Source organism: Oncorhynchus kisutch, linkage group LG19 (genome assembly GCF_002021735.2).
Source record: "Oncorhynchus kisutch isolate 150728-3 linkage group LG19, Okis_V2, whole genome shotgun sequence".
NCBI classification, from domain to species: Eukaryota; Metazoa; Chordata; class Actinopteri; order Salmoniformes; family Salmonidae; genus Oncorhynchus; species Oncorhynchus kisutch.
In genome coordinates this window covers 22,551,884-22,568,214 of record NC_034192.2, presented here as the reverse complement: position 1 = coordinate 22,568,214, position 16,331 = coordinate 22,551,884, and the positions used below count along the sequence as shown (strand labels likewise).

General features: G+C 44.5%; 1 protein-coding gene across 7 annotated transcripts in view; it reads right to left on the bottom strand.

Annotated features, from left to right (window-relative positions):
• LOC109864452 (DISP complex protein LRCH3) overlaps window positions 1-16,331 on the bottom strand; it is an 81,910-nt gene that overhangs the window by 12,881 nt on the left and 52,698 nt on the right. For 2 of the 7 annotated variants that reach the window (XM_031798589.1, XM_020452244.2), the window contains exons 11-21: window positions 14,413-14,452; window positions 14,007-14,165; window positions 13,662-13,709; window positions 9,106-9,159; window positions 7,692-7,772; window positions 4,695-4,748; window positions 2,654-2,690; window positions 2,250-2,363; window positions 1,068-1,168; window positions 529-666; window positions 118-195 (exon numbers count right to left, since the gene is read on the bottom strand). In XM_031798589.1, the coding sequence (XP_031654449.1) occupies window positions 118-195; window positions 529-666; window positions 1,068-1,168; window positions 2,250-2,363; window positions 2,654-2,690; window positions 4,695-4,748; window positions 7,692-7,772; window positions 9,106-9,159; window positions 13,662-13,709; window positions 14,007-14,165; window positions 14,413-14,452 (904 nt within the window). The remainder of the gene's footprint in view (window positions 1-117; window positions 196-528; window positions 667-1,067; window positions 1,169-2,249; window positions 2,364-2,653; window positions 2,691-4,694; window positions 4,749-7,691; window positions 7,773-9,105; window positions 9,160-13,661; window positions 13,710-14,006; window positions 14,166-14,412; window positions 14,453-16,331) is intronic. The other 5 variants (XM_031798592.1, XM_031798594.1, XM_031798590.1 and 2 more) reach the window with 4 other exon arrangements.

Sequence of the window (16,331 nt, the reverse complement as noted above, 5' to 3'; positions counted from 1 at the left end):
GTCAGTACAGGTTTTCTTGTATCATATGCTTTACCCATAACAAACACACAGACGTTTTAGCATGAAGACTAGTGAGTTGTATGCCATTCCTTTATTCAACTAGTGTGAAGGTCTTACCTGTGGAACCCCGATCCTGCGACACGCCTCCAGAAAGTTCTCCACGTTCCGCCGACACTTGGCCATCGTCAGTTTGGGCTTGATGGACAGAGACAGAACGGGGACAATGGTAAGCACAACGACAGCGGCTTGTCTCAAATGGCACCCTATTACCTGTATAGTGCACTACTATTGACCAGGGCCTACGGTCACAGTAGTGCACTATGTAGGAAATAGGGTGCCATTTGGGACAAAAGCAGTGTCTGATCAAAACCCCAATGCAAATGTATGGCAAAGTAAAAAGGAGCATTGTTGTATTGATATGCTTGAAGTGTAGTGTTCCTGACTGACTAAATTCATTCTGAAACTGACATCACTAATGCACATATGGTGTGCACGCACAGCACACGCATAGTGCACACACAAACTCACCACAGCAGGGGAGGGCACATGGATGCTGGGTACGGATCGCGGCCGCACGTGATTAGCCAGATGGCAGAGGACGACCCCGTCGGTCAGTGCTGCTCCCAGGTCGCTGGGCAAGGACACTTTCAGACGCGACTCTATGTTCTACAAAATAGAGCAGGACACAATTACAGGGGGATCAGCACATGTAGGGACAGGAGCTTTTCCTGACCTTGTGATCCGACCAGGGCTCATAAAGCATCTCAGAGTAGGAGTACTGATCTAGGATCAGGTCACGGGTCCATCTAATTGTACTCATTATGATCTGAAAGGAAAGACTGATTCTAGTTCAGCACTTCTAGTCTGAAATGCTTTATGAATACAGACCAAGGAACCCAGTAGAATCTAATTGTACTCATTATGGTCTGAAAGGAAAGACTGATTCTAGTTCAGCACTTCTAGTCTGAAATGCTTTATGAATACAGACCAAGGAACCCAGTAGAAACTCCAGGCTCTAATGGCTTGGTCAAAATGGGGGAGAATCTGTTGGTCGGGGTGTTGTTCACCTTCCGCAGTTGCTCCACCAGAGCAGCCTCCTCTCCCATGGGGCCTTGAGGCTGGGTAGGGGTCACCTCTTCAGGCTCTGGCCTGGGGGCGGCACCATCACCTGGTGGGGAAGGCAGAACCAGACAGGCTCAAACATTCACATTCAAGATCAAAAGCTGGTGAAAGCAGAATGGGTGCTAATAATTTATCCTGAAGAGGGTGAAGTCCAGTTCTCTACAGATACAATGGCATGATCAGACACATGGCAAACAATTCAGAAGACAAACTACCGCAGACAGGCGGGCGGAACTCTACCGCAGACAGGCGGGCGGAACTCTACCGCAGACAGGCGGGCGGAACTCTACCGCAGACAGGCGGGCGGAACTCTACCGCAGACAGGCGGGCGGAACTCTACCGCAGACAGGCGGGCGGAACTCTACCGCAGACAGGCGGGCGGAACTCTACCGCAGACAGGCGGGCGGAACTCTACCGCAGACAGGCGGGCGGAACTCTACCGCAGACAGGCGGGCGGAACTCTACCGCAGACAGGCGGGCGGAACTCTACCGCAGACAGGCGGGCGGAACTCTACCGCAGACAGGCGGGCGGAACTCTACCGCAGACAGGCGGGCGGAACTCTACCGCAGACAGGCGGGCGGAACTCTACCGCAGACAGGCGGGCGGAACTCTACCGCAGACAGGCGGGCGGAACTCTACCGCAGACAGGCGGGCGGAACTCTACCGCAGACAGGCGGGCGGAACTCTACCGCAGACAGGCGGGCGGAACTCTACCGCAGACAGGCGGGCGGAACTCTACCGCAGACAGGCGGGCGGAACTCTACAGCAGACAGGCGGGCGGAACTCTACAGCAAGACGGAAGTCTGACAGCACTCAAACAGATGGGATCAGAAAACCAACAGAGCTGAACATCATACATAACAGTCAAAAAGCAGACAATTTCCTCTCCCCCATTTAAAACATAGAAATCTGTCCATATTGAAAATGATTACCCACCGTCTCTCAGTGACTTTGCAGGATCCCATCCAGACATGTCTATCAGCCCAGACACAGTTACCAGAACAATGTCACATACGACACTCAATTGTGACATGCGCATTGCACGCTCAAGAGGAACCAACACTCTCTTCTCAAAGCTCGCAAGGCCATGCAGCCAAGATCCAGAGTTTGTGATCCGGTGACATACCTCTCCTCTGCTCTTCCTTCTGGCTGAGGCGAAACAAGTAGCTGTCTGGCCGCTGGGCGGGCCCCTGGCAGGAGGGCGGGGCAACAGGGCCGGGGTAAGAAGGTGATTGGAGGGCTGCAAGCAGAACAGGATGTGAGCAGGTGGGAGAGTGGCAGAGTGAATAGACCATGGAGTAAAATCCTTTCAGATCCACAGGAACGTCTAAGGGGTAGTGGTCAATTAGGAATACAGAAATTAGTAAATTAGTAAGGAGAGGGAGGAGTGTGTTAGAAGCCGCTCAAGTTTACAGCCATTGATAATCTGGTTTCCCTGGAAGCCAGTGGGACAAGCTGCACCGAGCAGTGTATGGCAGCCGTGATGTAACCGTAGAGGGAAATGGAGGAATAGTGTGACTGGTGTCTTACCCGTGGGAGACAGGGAGGAGCAGCGATCCTCGCCCTGCTGAGTGGCCAGTCGAGTCCCAGCGGAGAGCAAACAGAGGGAGAGAGAGAGAGTTCATTTCATTTGAGTCAAGACAAAAAACACCAGCATTCATGCATATACAGTTCCCTCAACAATACTCCGGTTTCACACCTCCTTTGACACCAGAGATGTAATGGGGGAGGGAAAAGGCCTGTAAACATCACTCGACTGTTTGGTGTTTACAGACCTATCTTTTAGCGCGACAACAAAGATGGGCAACTGTTACATAAGAGAGGGTGGACTGTGGGCATAGAGCCATGAAGCTCTCTGGCTGCAGGTAGGTAGAGTGGCCCTTAGTTATTATAAGCTGACTATCATATTCATGGATTGTAGAGGTCGACCGATTAATTAGGGCCAATTTAAAGTTTTCATAACAATCGGTTATACGGCATTTTTGGACGCCGATTATGGCCGATTACATTGCACTCCACGAGGAGACTGGGTGGCAGGCTTACTACCTGTTACGCGAGTGCAGTAAGGAGCCTAGGTAAGTTGCTAGCTAGCAATAAACTTACCTTATAAAAAACAGCAATCAATTTTAACATAATCACTAGTTATCTATACATGGTTGATGATATTACTAGCTTGTCCTGCATTGCATATAATCAATGTGGTGCCTGTTAATTTATCATTGAATCACAGCCTACTTCACCAAACAGGTGATGATTTAAGAGCATTCGCGAAAAAAGCACTGTCGTCGCACCAATGTACCTAACCATAAACATCCATGCCTTTCTTAAAATCAACACACAAGTATATAGTTTTAAATCTACATATTTAGTTAATATTGCCTGCTAACATGAATTAGCTGCAAGCAGAGTCAGGGTATGTGCAGCAGTTTGGGTCGCCTGGCTCGTTGCAAACTGTGTGAAGACCATTTCTTCCTAACAAAGACCATAATTAATTTGCCAGAATTTTACATAATTATGCAATGTAACAGCAATATTTAGACTTAGGGATGCCACCCGTTCAATAAAATACGGAACGGTTCTGTATTTCACTGAAAGAATAAACGTTTTGTTTTTGAAATGATAGTTTCCGAATTTGACCATATTAATGACCAAAGGCTCGTATTTCTGTGTTTATTATATTTAGTCTATGATTTAATATTTGATAGCGAAGTCTGACTGAGTGGTGGTAGGCAGCAGCAGGCTCGTAAGCATTAATTCAAACAGCATTTTCCTGCGTTTGCCGGCAGCTTTGCGCTGTTTATGACTTCAAGCCTATCAACTCCCGAGATTAGGCTGGCAATACTAAAGTACCTATAAGAACATCCAATAGTCAAAGGTATATGAAATAAAAATGGTAGAGAGAGAAATAGTCCTATAATTCCTATAATAACTACAACCTAAAACTTCTTACCTGGGAATATTGAAGACTCATGTTAAGAGGAACCACCAACTTTCATATGTTCTCATGTTCTGAGCAAGGAACTAAAACATTTGCTTTTTTACATGGCACATATTGCACTTCACTTTCTTCTCCAACACTTTGTTTTTGCATTATCTAAACCAAACATGTTTCATTATTTATTTGAGCCTAAATTAATTTTATTTTTGTATTATATTAAGTTAAAATAAAATTGTTCATTCACTATTGTTGTAATTGTCATCATTACAAATCTATATATAAAAATCGTCATCGGATTTTTTTGGTCCTCCAATAATCGGTATCGGCGGTGAAAAATTATAAATCGGTCGATCTCTAATGGATTGGATTTATATACACCTAGTGTTTTGCTACTAGGTGCTCAAAGTGCTTTACATTGTACAGGGGAAACACCTCAGCTCACACCTGGGTGATGCCATGGCAGCCATTTTTCAAGCGAGAGCGCACCACACATGCGCGAGCCAAACCCTACCAATCACCTAACTGGCCCGGGGCCAGTGTTTTGCAACATGCTCTAACACCCAAAGTATAAGGATATAAAGAGAAAGAGATGGAGAAGGGAGGTTGAAAAGAAGACGTGCAAGTTTGCAGTACCTGCAGTAGACATGTGGGGACGATATCTATGGACATCCCAGACCCGGAAAGAGACTGGGGTGGGGGGCACAAAAATATAAAGGAGAGAGACAAGAAAGTAAAGCCAAAAGGTGGATTGAAGGATTTAAAAAAATAAAAATGTAACTCAAGAAAAATAAGATAGAGACTATTAAAAGCTGAGAAAGGTCAAGAGAACATTGAGTACTATTCTGCTAATTGAGTAAGCACAGTGGAAACAGCATGCTGCACAGATAAGGGCAACAAAACAACAACCGTGAGTGTTTGCGTTTGTGTGATGGTACACATGACAAAAATGATGTGGACACCTGATACAACAGCCTCCACTCTTCTGGTTAGGCTTTCCACTAGATGTTGGAACATTGCTACGGGGACTTCAGCCACAAGAGCATGAGTGAGGTCGGGCACTGACGTTAGGTGTTTAGGCCGGGCTCGCAGTCGGCATTCCACTTCATCTCAAAGGTGTTCGATGGTGTTGAGGTCAGGGCTCTATGCAGGCCAGTCAAGTTCTTCCACACCAATCGACAAACCATTTCGGTATGGACCTCACTTTGTGCATAGGGGCACTGTCATGCTGAAAAAGGAAAGGGCCTTCCCAAACTGTTGCCACAAAGTTGGAAGCATCAAATAGTCTAGAATGTCATTGTATGCTGTAGCGTTAAGATTTCCCTTCACTGGAACTAAGGGGCCTAGTCCGAACCATGAAAAACAGCCCCAGACCATTATTCCTCATCCACCAAACTTTACAGTTGGCACTACGCATTGGGGCATTCCTCCTGGCATCCACCAAACCCAGATACATCACTCCGGAGAATCCGTTTCCACTGCTCCAGAGTCCAATGGCAGCGAGCTTTACACCACTCTAGCCGACGCTTGGCATTGCACATGCTGATCTTAAGGCTTGTGTGCGGCTGCTCGGCTATGGAAACCCATTTCATGAAGATCCCAACTAACAGTTATTGTGCTGACGTTGCTTCCAGAGGCAGTTTAGAACTTGGTAGTGAGTGTTGCAACTAAGAACAGACCATTTTTAAGGGCTATGCGCTTCAGCACTAGGCTGCCCCGTTCTGTGAGCTCGTGTGGCCTAACACTTCACGGCTAACAGCATTTACAGTTGACTGGGGCAGCTCTAGCAGGGTAGAAATTTGTCGAATGGACTTATTGGAAAGGTGGCATCCTATGACGGTGCCATGTTGAAAGTCACTGAGCTCTTCAGTGAGCTATTCCACTGCCAACGTTTGTCTATGGAGATTGCATGGCTGTTTGCTAGGTTTTATTCACCTGTCAGCAGCAGGTGTGGCTGAAATAGCCAGATCCACTAATTTGAAGGGGTGTACACATACTTATATATATATACAAACACAGTGCATTTGGAAGTATCCAGACCCCTTGACTTTTTCCACATTGGTGCGCTTCAGCCTTGTTCTAAAAAAATATATATATATATATATATTTTTTTAAATCATCAATTCACACACAATAACCCACAATGGCAGAGCAAAGGTATTAAAAATAAAAAACTGAAATATCACATTTACATAAGTATTCATACCCTTTACTCAGTACTTTGTTGAAGCACCTTTGGCAGCGATTACAGCCTCAAATCTTCTTGGGCATGACGCTACAAGCTTGGCACACCTGTATTTGGGGAGTTTCTCCCATTCTTCTCTACAGATCCTCTGAAGCTCTGTCAGGTTGGACGGGGAGTGTCGCTGCACAGCTATTTTTAGGTCTCTCCAGAGATGTTCGATGGGATTTAAGTCTGTGCTCTGGCTGGGCCCCTCAATGACATTCAGAGATTTGTCCCGAAGCCAGTCCTGCATTGTCTTGGCTGTGTGCTTAGGGTCGTTGGAAGGTGAACCTTCGCCCCCCAGTCTGAGGTCCTGAGCGGTCTGGAGCAGGTTTCTCTCAGGTTTCCCTTGATCCTGACTCCCAGTCCCTGCTGCTGAAAAACATCCCAACAGCATGATGCTGCCATGCTTCACCGTAGGGATGGTGCCAGGTGTCCTCCAGACGTGACGCTTGGTATTCAGGCCAGAGTGTTCAATCTTGGTTTCATCAGACCAGACAATATTGTTTCTCATAGTCCTTTAGGTGCTTTTTGACAAACTCCAAGCGGGTTGTCATGTGCCTTTTACTGAGTGGCTGCTGTCTTGCCACTCTAACATAAAGGCCTGATTGGTGGAGTGCTGCAGAGATGGTTGTCCTTCTGGAAGGTTCTCCCATCTCCACAGAGGAACTCTGGAGCTCTGTCAGAGTGACCATCGGGTAATTGATCATCTCCCTGACCAAGGCCCTTCTCCCACGATTGCTCAGTATGGCCGGGCGGCCAGCTCTAGGAAGAGTCTTAAATGATGGAGGCCGCTGTGTTCTTGGGGACCTTCAATGCAGCAGACATTTTTTGGCACCCTTCCCTAGATCTGTGCCTCAACACAATCCTGTCTCTGAGCTCTACAGACAATTCCTTCGACCTCATGGCTTGATTTTTGCTATGATGTGCACAGTGGAAGCATCACGGATGATCAATGGAAACGGGATGCATGAGCTCAATTTAGTTTCATAGCAAATGGTCTGAATACTTTTGTAAATATTTTGAATAAATATGTGCCTATGTCATTATGGGGTACTGTGTGTTGCTGGATGAAATTAACATTTTAGAATAAGGCTGTAACATGTCAAAATGTTGAAAAAGTTTAGGGGTCTGAATACACTGTAGTGTATGTTTGCAGACAGCGCATGTACACCATTTTACATTTTAGTCATTTAGCAGATGCTCTTATCCAGAACAATTTACAGAAGCAATTAGGATTAAATGCCGATGACTTGGTTTGTTTGTATGTATTGTGGTGTATCATTAATCCAACAATGTGTGACTGTGTGTGTATGTATGCTGTGTACACATAGTTGCTCCCTAAATGTGCGTGTGAAACAAGTCAAATGTTTGTGCGTGTGTAGGACTGTAACTAAAAAGTGTTTCACCTGCTTGTGAGTGCCAGGCCTCCTCTTTATAGTGTTGGTGTCAGTGTCTACCTCAAACACCATGCGAGGCTGGGACTCGCTCTAACAGTGACCCAGCCGGAGATGGAAGAGAGAGAGAAAAGAAACACATACAGAAAGAGGGGAATCAGAAGGGAAAGAAGTGGAGGGGTTAAGCCAGGACAGGTGTAGGCTGGTTACAATGTGCCAGGAAGACGAAGGGACCTATTTGCTGCGCCCCATGGGCTCTCCATACAACATTTGTGAACTATATAGGGAACAGGGTGCCATTTGGGATATGACCATTGTCTCTTGAACAGGTGAATGCAAGAAGGGGACAGGCAAGGAATCAAATAGCAGCAGGTCATCTAATAACTATACTAACAGCATTTTCACACTTTCGTGCCGACCCAAACCATACCGTGTGGATATTTACATTTCCTTAAGTGAGCCGTGGGACAGCCAAACCAGGCATTAAATAAGCTGTGTGTAACAAAGCAGGCTGATCCTTGGGTTAGACCATACTGTGCTCAGAGAAAAGTGAGCCAGAGGAGTACAGTTTGGGTCAGAGGAACATTTGTGTGAAAAATGTATAATAGCCAGAGTTGTGTTCATTAGGCACTTGACAGAAATTGAAAATGAGCGTTTCATCTTAGTCCCACTTGGCAGTAATGAAAACGTCACAGTTAGATATTCTACACGTGTCTTGAACTCTATTGGGAGGGATGAAACACCATTCTTCCATGAGAAATTCCATCATTTGGTGTTTTGTTGATGTTGGTGGAAAACGCTGTCTCAGGCACCGCTCCAGAATCTACCATATGTGTTCAATTGGGTTGAGATCTGGTTACTGACACACACACACTTTAAACCCCTGTGTGGAAGCACCTGCTTTCAATATACTTTGAATCCCTCATTTACTCAAGTGCTACCTTTATTTTGTCAGTTACCTGTAAGTCTATAGATTGTGTGTAGCTATATAACCATTCACACTATTAATCAGACAAGAGTGTCAATCCAACCCTGGAAGACTAGTTGGAGGAGGGAGAGGACTATGATAGGTTATTGGGTGTTGACGGGTGGGTAGAGGACAGAAAGAGAGCAGGTAACACCCCATGTGCGAGCGACCGGGAATTGAAGGGGGGGGGGGGGGGGGTCGCCAATTATAAACTTTTTTCTATTTAGAGTACAGATTATTACATGGAATGATATACAAATGTTTGAGAAAGATTACTTGAAAAATAACATTGTATTGAGTAAATGTATTCATTGGTTTCTTTTCACTTTAATAAGAGATGTACATGCAATGAATCAAAGGTTATTTGTTAATGTAAAATCTAAATTGACCACTGTTTTAAAATCAGTGGAGGAGGAGTGAAGGGAAGAAGAGAATGGGAGCACAGCCCCGGGGCCTTACCATGAAGAGGGCCGAGTCGTCCGTGTGGGTAGAACGCCTGGAGGGGTACGTGTTCTGGCAGGGAGGAGTGGAAGAGAGGGAATGAGGACAGAACATACAGGGAAGACAGGAGGTGAGGATGGAGAGTTGGGGGAGATAGCTAGGATATATAGCCAAGGTGCCAGACTAACAATTTTCAGTTGGTGGCACCAGCCCAAAAATGTGTGCCGCGTCACACAATGGAATATATTTGAGTCAGCACCTTATAAAGTCATTCACAATGCTTCATTAAAGAAGTGACAGTGCTAACAACTTTTCAGCCGAATCTCAGAGTTCTAAAACCAGACCAAAGCACTTGGGATACGCAGAAACAGTGCCAGTAGTAGCTGGCTAACACCAGTCGGATGAGAGAAAGGAAGCTAAATATATTTAGCTATGGAAGGTTTTTCCAAATGGCTGAAGTCATCTGTGGAAACTTGGTCTTGACACTTGCATGGAATAAGCATAATTATAAACTGGGTGGTTCGAGTCCTGAATGCTGATTGGCTGACAGCGTGGTATATCAGACCGTATACCACAGGTATGACAAAACATTTATTTGCACTGTTCTAATTATGTTGGTAACCAGTTTATACTAGCAATAAGGCACCTTGGGGGTTTGTGATATATGGCCAATATACCATGGATAAGGGCTGCGTCCAGGCACTCCGCTTCACGTCATGCATAAGAACAGCCCTTAGCCGTGGTATATTGGCCATATACCACACCTCCTTGTGCCTTATTGCTTAAGGGATCGGACCCTTTTAAAACTTTTTTTTGTTGCCTAAAATGACCAAAATAAAAATAGTTGAGTTCTCAAAAAAATGTTTGTTCCATCATCTTTAAAATGCAAGAAAAAGGCCATTATATGACTTAGGACCCTAGGCACAATTTAGATTTTGGACACTAGATGGCAGCAGTGTATGTCCAAAGTTTTAGACTGATCCAATGAACCATTGCATTACTTTTCAAAATGTATTAAGTCTGCCCAAATGTGCCTAAATGGTTTATTGATACATTTTCAAGTTCATAATTGTGCACTCTCCTCAAAAAAATAGCATGGTATTATTTCACACACATGGTGTGTGCTTAATTTCCATTATTAGTGGGCTCTTAGAGATAGTATCATTAAGTGACAATGGACAGGGACTATGCGAGCATCTTGCTAATAGTGTGTCATTGTGACCACCCCACGCACGCCATCTTCATGCTTTTGTGACCCTTGATATTTGAGATTTAACCCAATTGTCTATGCGATTAAATGTGAAATAAAAATATATTTCAGAGGTTTTTCGGGGGCGAAGGACAGTCTACCGGTGTCCTAGCTAGCTACCGGTGTCACCCTCGCCTCCCGCGTACCCAAGTACTCCAAGCTACCTATCTAATTAGCTTTGATTCTGTCTGCCGAACACCTGCCCTCACCGTAGTTAACATAACTGCGGGAAAGCAGTTCTCGACAGGCAGGGAGGGTGGAGAGTACAATGTCTACCGGTGTGCGAGCTAGCTAGCTATCCCACCTGCTGTGTACCGGAGTCCTAGTTAGATAGCTAACTAGCACCTAGTGCTTTTTGCTAAGGCCTGCTGAACACCTTGCCCTCGCCGTTGTTAACGGAACTGCGGGAAAACAGTGTTCGACAAGCAGGGGCAAAGGACACTGTCAATCTAGGTTTCACCAGACCAGAGAATTGCGTTTCTAATGGTCAGAGTCCTTTGGATGCCTTTTTGGTACATTCCAAGTGGGCTGTCATGTGCCTTTTACTGAAGAGTGGCTTCCATCTGGCCACTACCACAAAGGCCTGATTGGTAGAGTGCGGCAGAGACGGTTGTCCTTCTGGAAGGTTCTCCCATCTCTACAGAGGAACTCGAGAGCTCTGTCAGAGTGACCATCGGGTTCTTGGTCACCCTCCTGACCAAGGCCCTTCTCCCCTGATTGCTCAGTTTGGCTGGGCGGCCAGCTCTTGGAAGAGTCTTGGTGGTTCCAAACTTCTTCCATTTAAGAATGATGGAGTCCACTGTGTTCTTGGGCACCTTCAAAGCTGCAGAAATGTTTTGGTACCCTTCCCCAGATCAGATAAAGGTGAAATAAATAAAAATCTGTGCCTTGACACAATCCTGTCTCGGAGCTCTACAGACAATTCCATCGACCTCATGGCTTGTTTTTTTTCTCTGACATGCACTGTCAACTGTGGGACCTTATATAGACAGGTGTGTGCCTTTCCAAATCATGTCCAATCAATGGAATTTAACATTAGGTAGAAACACCTCAAGGGTGATCAATGTAAAGAGGATGCCCCCGAGTTAAATTTCAAGTCTCATAGCAAAAGGTCTGAATATTTACATAAATATTTTAATTTTTAATAAATGTGCAAAAATGTCTAAAAACCTATTCTCACTTTGTCATTATGGGGTATTGTGTGTAGATTGATGAGTGGAAAAACGTATTTAATCTATTTTAGAATAAGACTAACATAACAAAATGTGGTAATAGTCAAGGGGTCTGAATACTTTCCCAGTGCACTGTATATGCATATTAGAGCTTATGATTACGCGTCGGCCTATATATGAGCCCAAGCCCCTAACAAAAATCCTGAATTAAAATGATTGTGCCATTATACAAAATATAGCCTACCTGACATGAGTGAAATGAACCGGCGGAAAAGTGGCAAGCTTTTTTTTGTGACTTTCTCAAATCATTAATAGCCTATTGTCACATCATGCAGCCCATATATATTTGGACTTCTAAGGCATTCTATGGTTTATATCATTCACAACTAAAGTTGCCAAATAACTATAAATCTAGTGTATGGGACCTGTTTCAAATGATCACTTTTACGCTCAACATAACCATAGCATCCTATGACGGTGCCACATTGAAAGTGACTGAGCTCTTCAAAAAGGCCATTCTACTGACAATATTTGTCTATGGAGATTGCATGGCTATGTGCTCCATTTCACACAAATGTCAGCAAAGGGTGTGGCAAAAATAGCCAAATCCACTCATTTGAAGGGGTGTCCAATGGATTTATTGTGTTGGTGTATATTGAATTGATTTATTAGACTTTTTTTTTTTTAAATGTAGATGTTCCAAAGGTGCGCATCAGCGTCCTGTTTGGATACCTGGAAATGTTAAACGTGTTGATGTGAATTAACAGCAAATTACTGTGAGACAGGCAGCTTTTGCATGACAACCAGCTGATAGGATTTTATGACCACCACCGCCCTAGATGCGGTGCAAATCACATTATTGTGGGAGCACCTCCTCTTAAGAGTGTGAATTAGGCTGTTTGAGAAGGTTTGAATCCTAAGCAACCTGCATACACATTGTTTGAAGTATAATAGACCAACATAGCTGCTGTGTGCATGGGTGTAGCGCATGTGAATTTACTTTCATTTTCCGCTTAAGACCAATGCCTACATCTATCTCACTTACAACTTCATTTTTAATTATATTATAGGCCTAATTCAACTTGGGATTATTCACGACATGAGGAAGTGGAAACACATAAGCTTGGTCGCCAACTCTACATATAACACCTACTGCTTATAGCCATGTATTAATATAACAGTAAATGTCCCCCAGAAAACTCCCCCAATGAGTAGTGCACTTGTGATGGCCGATGTGCAATTTCATGTGCTCGGTATTTCAAAGCCATATCAGATATTGTGATTGTAAAACAGTGTGCTTTGAGCGCAATAATAAAAAATACACCTACAGAAATCTGAGACCCTCCTCTCATTAATACGGACAACTAGATGTTTCCAAAGTTGTTTGTCCGCGCAATTGCATTTCGAAATGTTATACAATCACAAGGGGCCCACACGAGGGGGTAGAGCGAGTGTGAAGCTCGCTCATACAGCAACCGGCAACAACAAAACAGGCAGGCACAGCAGCAGGGCAGACATTTTTATTATGAATCATGAGGATAATGCACTTTGCTATTTTACAAGTTCATGGTTTTATCCACCCCAAAAATAGGACGTTTTGATTGAGGTGACCAGCTAGAATGTGCAGCTCGAACCAGTGCGACCAATAAAAAAATGAAACTGGCACAGCGAAGTTAAAGGGTCGCAAAATGTGACTGAATGGTGGTAGTCTGAAGCCCAGCATTTAGCAGAGATGTTTTAGAGTAGGGACAAAAAGACAACACATTGCTGGGGTCGTAGATGTTTTGTCTTCACCCTGAAGAATCAGTGATGGTATAACTGGAGAGGAGAGGGGAGGGAGGGTGAAGGAAGGCACGTGACCACAATAGGAGCAAAAGAGAGGGATGATGCGTGTGTGGGGTGAGGTGGAGGGTTAATGGAGGACAATTGAAAGGGAGATGAGATAGAATGCATGGGAGGAATGGACACGACTCCTGAAGACTATGCGTGGTCATGTTTACGGAGAGCCCGTGTGAAATTGTATTAAATCCTAGTTATACCTTGAACCTTTCATGCCAACACACATTAACTCACCATGGAGAACCCTTCAGAGATGGAAAACAAAGCCGAAGAGGAAAGAGGGAGGGAGAGAAGAGAACAGTGTGTGGACTCACCTCGTTCTCTGTGGGACTCAGCTTGGTAGGGCTTTGAGATGCTTTGTGCTGTAGAAACCGAGAAGAGTCTCAGTAACACAGAACTCTCCAAAAGTCAAATTGTTTTTTTTAAGCTCACAACTCAAGCTACTTGGATTTGAGATCGGAAAATGAAGCGCTAGAGAATGTCCTTTAATGAGGCCATTCATATTTATCTTCTACATTTTAAAACATGAAGACTGCTATAGATACATACACAGCATGTGTCAGCACTTTCTATGATCAAGTCCCCACAAACTCACTGCACACAGAGATAGAAGAGCAAGACATAAATCAATAAGAAAACTGAATAGTAGTCAGAGGAACCTTAACGTAGGTCATGACAGCGTCCCGCTGCACTGAGCGTGACTTCTGCCTCTCCTCCTCGTACCGCAGGGCGGCCAACTGGGCCATCCTCCGCACTCGCTCCACGCCCCCACCCGGTGCCCCGCTCGGACCCGCACCAACCCCAGCCCCTGACCCTCTCTGAACACAGGGAGAGAGAAGAAGAGGGAGGAAACAAAACAAAGAGAGGAGTGAAAGGAGGGAAGATAGCAGAGGGAAACAGAAAGACGGAGAGGAGGCGGCATGAGGAAGAGAGGAGAGGAGTTGAAAAGAGGCGGTGTCGACATTTAGACTCAATAAATCACGTTTTAAAACATGAAAGTAGTAATTGACGTAGTAATAATGAGTACTGGAAGCTGTACACAGCATTTAGACACACTTGGGTTACCTGATTATGAGAGGCAGAAGAGTCTGGATCATGGGCAGTCCTGAGGGAGGGGGTGGGTGGGAGACAGATGGGGGAAGGGGGTTAGATGTGTGATCTAACTCAACACAGATTATACATCTTTATTTAGACTGGAGATTTTATGGTCTGTTGGGGACAGTAATTTCTTGAGTCCAAAAACATTTGTGAAAAACTGAACAGAGACGACAACACAGACTGAGAATCTGCCAAAGAGCTGGACTCGTGTTTGTGTGAGTTATACATCAGTAAATGTCCCCCATAAAACTCCCCCAATGAGGAGTAGTGCACTTGTGATGGCCAATGTGCAATTTCATGTGCTCTGTATTTCAAAGCCATATCAGATATTGTGATTGTAAAACAGTGTGCTTCGAGCGCAATAATACAAATTACACCTACAGAAATCTGAGACCCTCATCTCATTAATGGGCAATGTTCCCTCAAAAAAATTTCGGCACTAACTGAGCAAATTTCAGGTGTCAGGTGCAAACTTGAACTTGTGAAAATTCTGTGCAACTTCCAGTGCGCATTTACTGTGAACACTGAAGGTGTACCCACTTTTAAGTTACAGTTTTAACACTGGCCATGCAAAGCTCCGTTTTCCTATTTTGTTGCATTACAACCTGTAATTTAAACGGAATTTTACTTGGATTTCATGTAAATGGACATACACAAAATAGTCCAAATTGGTGAAGTGGAATGAAAAAAAAATATTTAAAAAATTATATATTTTTTTTAAATAAAAAATAAAAAACAGAAAAGGGGTGTGTACATATGTATTCACCCCCTTTCCTATGAAACCCCTAAATAAGATCTGGTGCAACTAATTACCTTCAGAAGTCACATAATTAGTTAAATAAAGTCCACCTGTGAGCAATCTAAGTGTCACGTGCATCTGTCACGTGATCTCAGTGTATATACAGCCGTGGCCAAAAGTTTTGAGAATGACACAAATATTCATTTTCACAAAGTCTGCTGCCTCAGTTTGTATGATGGCAATTTGCATGTATTCCAGAATGTTACGAAGAGTGATCAGATGAATTGCAAGTCCCTCTGCCATGCAAATGAACTGAATCCTCAAAAACATTTCCATTTCAGCCCTGCCACAAAAGGACCAGCTGACATCATGTCAGTGATTCTCTCGTTAACATAGGTGTGAGTGTTGATGAGGACAAGGCTGGAGATCACTCTGTCATGCTGATTGAGTTCGAATAACAGACTGGAAGATTCAAAAGGAGGGTGGTGCTTGGAATCATTGTTCTTCCTCTGTCAATCATGATTACCTGCAAGGAAAAACGTGCCGTCATCATTGCTTTGCACAAAAAGGACTTCACAGACAAGGATATTGCTGCCAGTAAGATTGCACCTAAATCAAACATTTATCATCAAGAACTTCAAGGAGAGCGGTTAAATTGTTGTGAAGAAGGATTCACGGCACCCAAGAAAGTCCAGCAAGCGCCAGGACCGTCTCCTAAAGTTGATTCAGCTGCAGGATCGGGGGCACCACCAGTACAGCGCTTGCTCAGGAATGGCAGCAGGCAGGTGTGAGTGCATTTGCACACACAGTGAGGCAAAGACTTTTGGAAGATGGCCTGGAGTCAAGAAGGGCAGCAAAGAAGCCACTTCTCTGCAGGAAAAACATCAGGGACAGACTGATATTCCGCACAAGGTACAGGGATAGGACTGCTGAGGACTGGGGTAAAGTCATTTTCTCTGATGAATCCCCTTTCCGATTGTTTAGGGCATCCGGAAAAAAAGCTTGTCCGGAGAAGACAAGTTGAGCGCTACCATCAGTCCTGTGTCATGCCAACAGTGAAGCATCCTGAGACCATTCATGTGTGGGGTTGCTTCTCAGCCAAGGTGTGGGCTCACTCACAAATTTGCCTAAGAACACAGCCATGAAT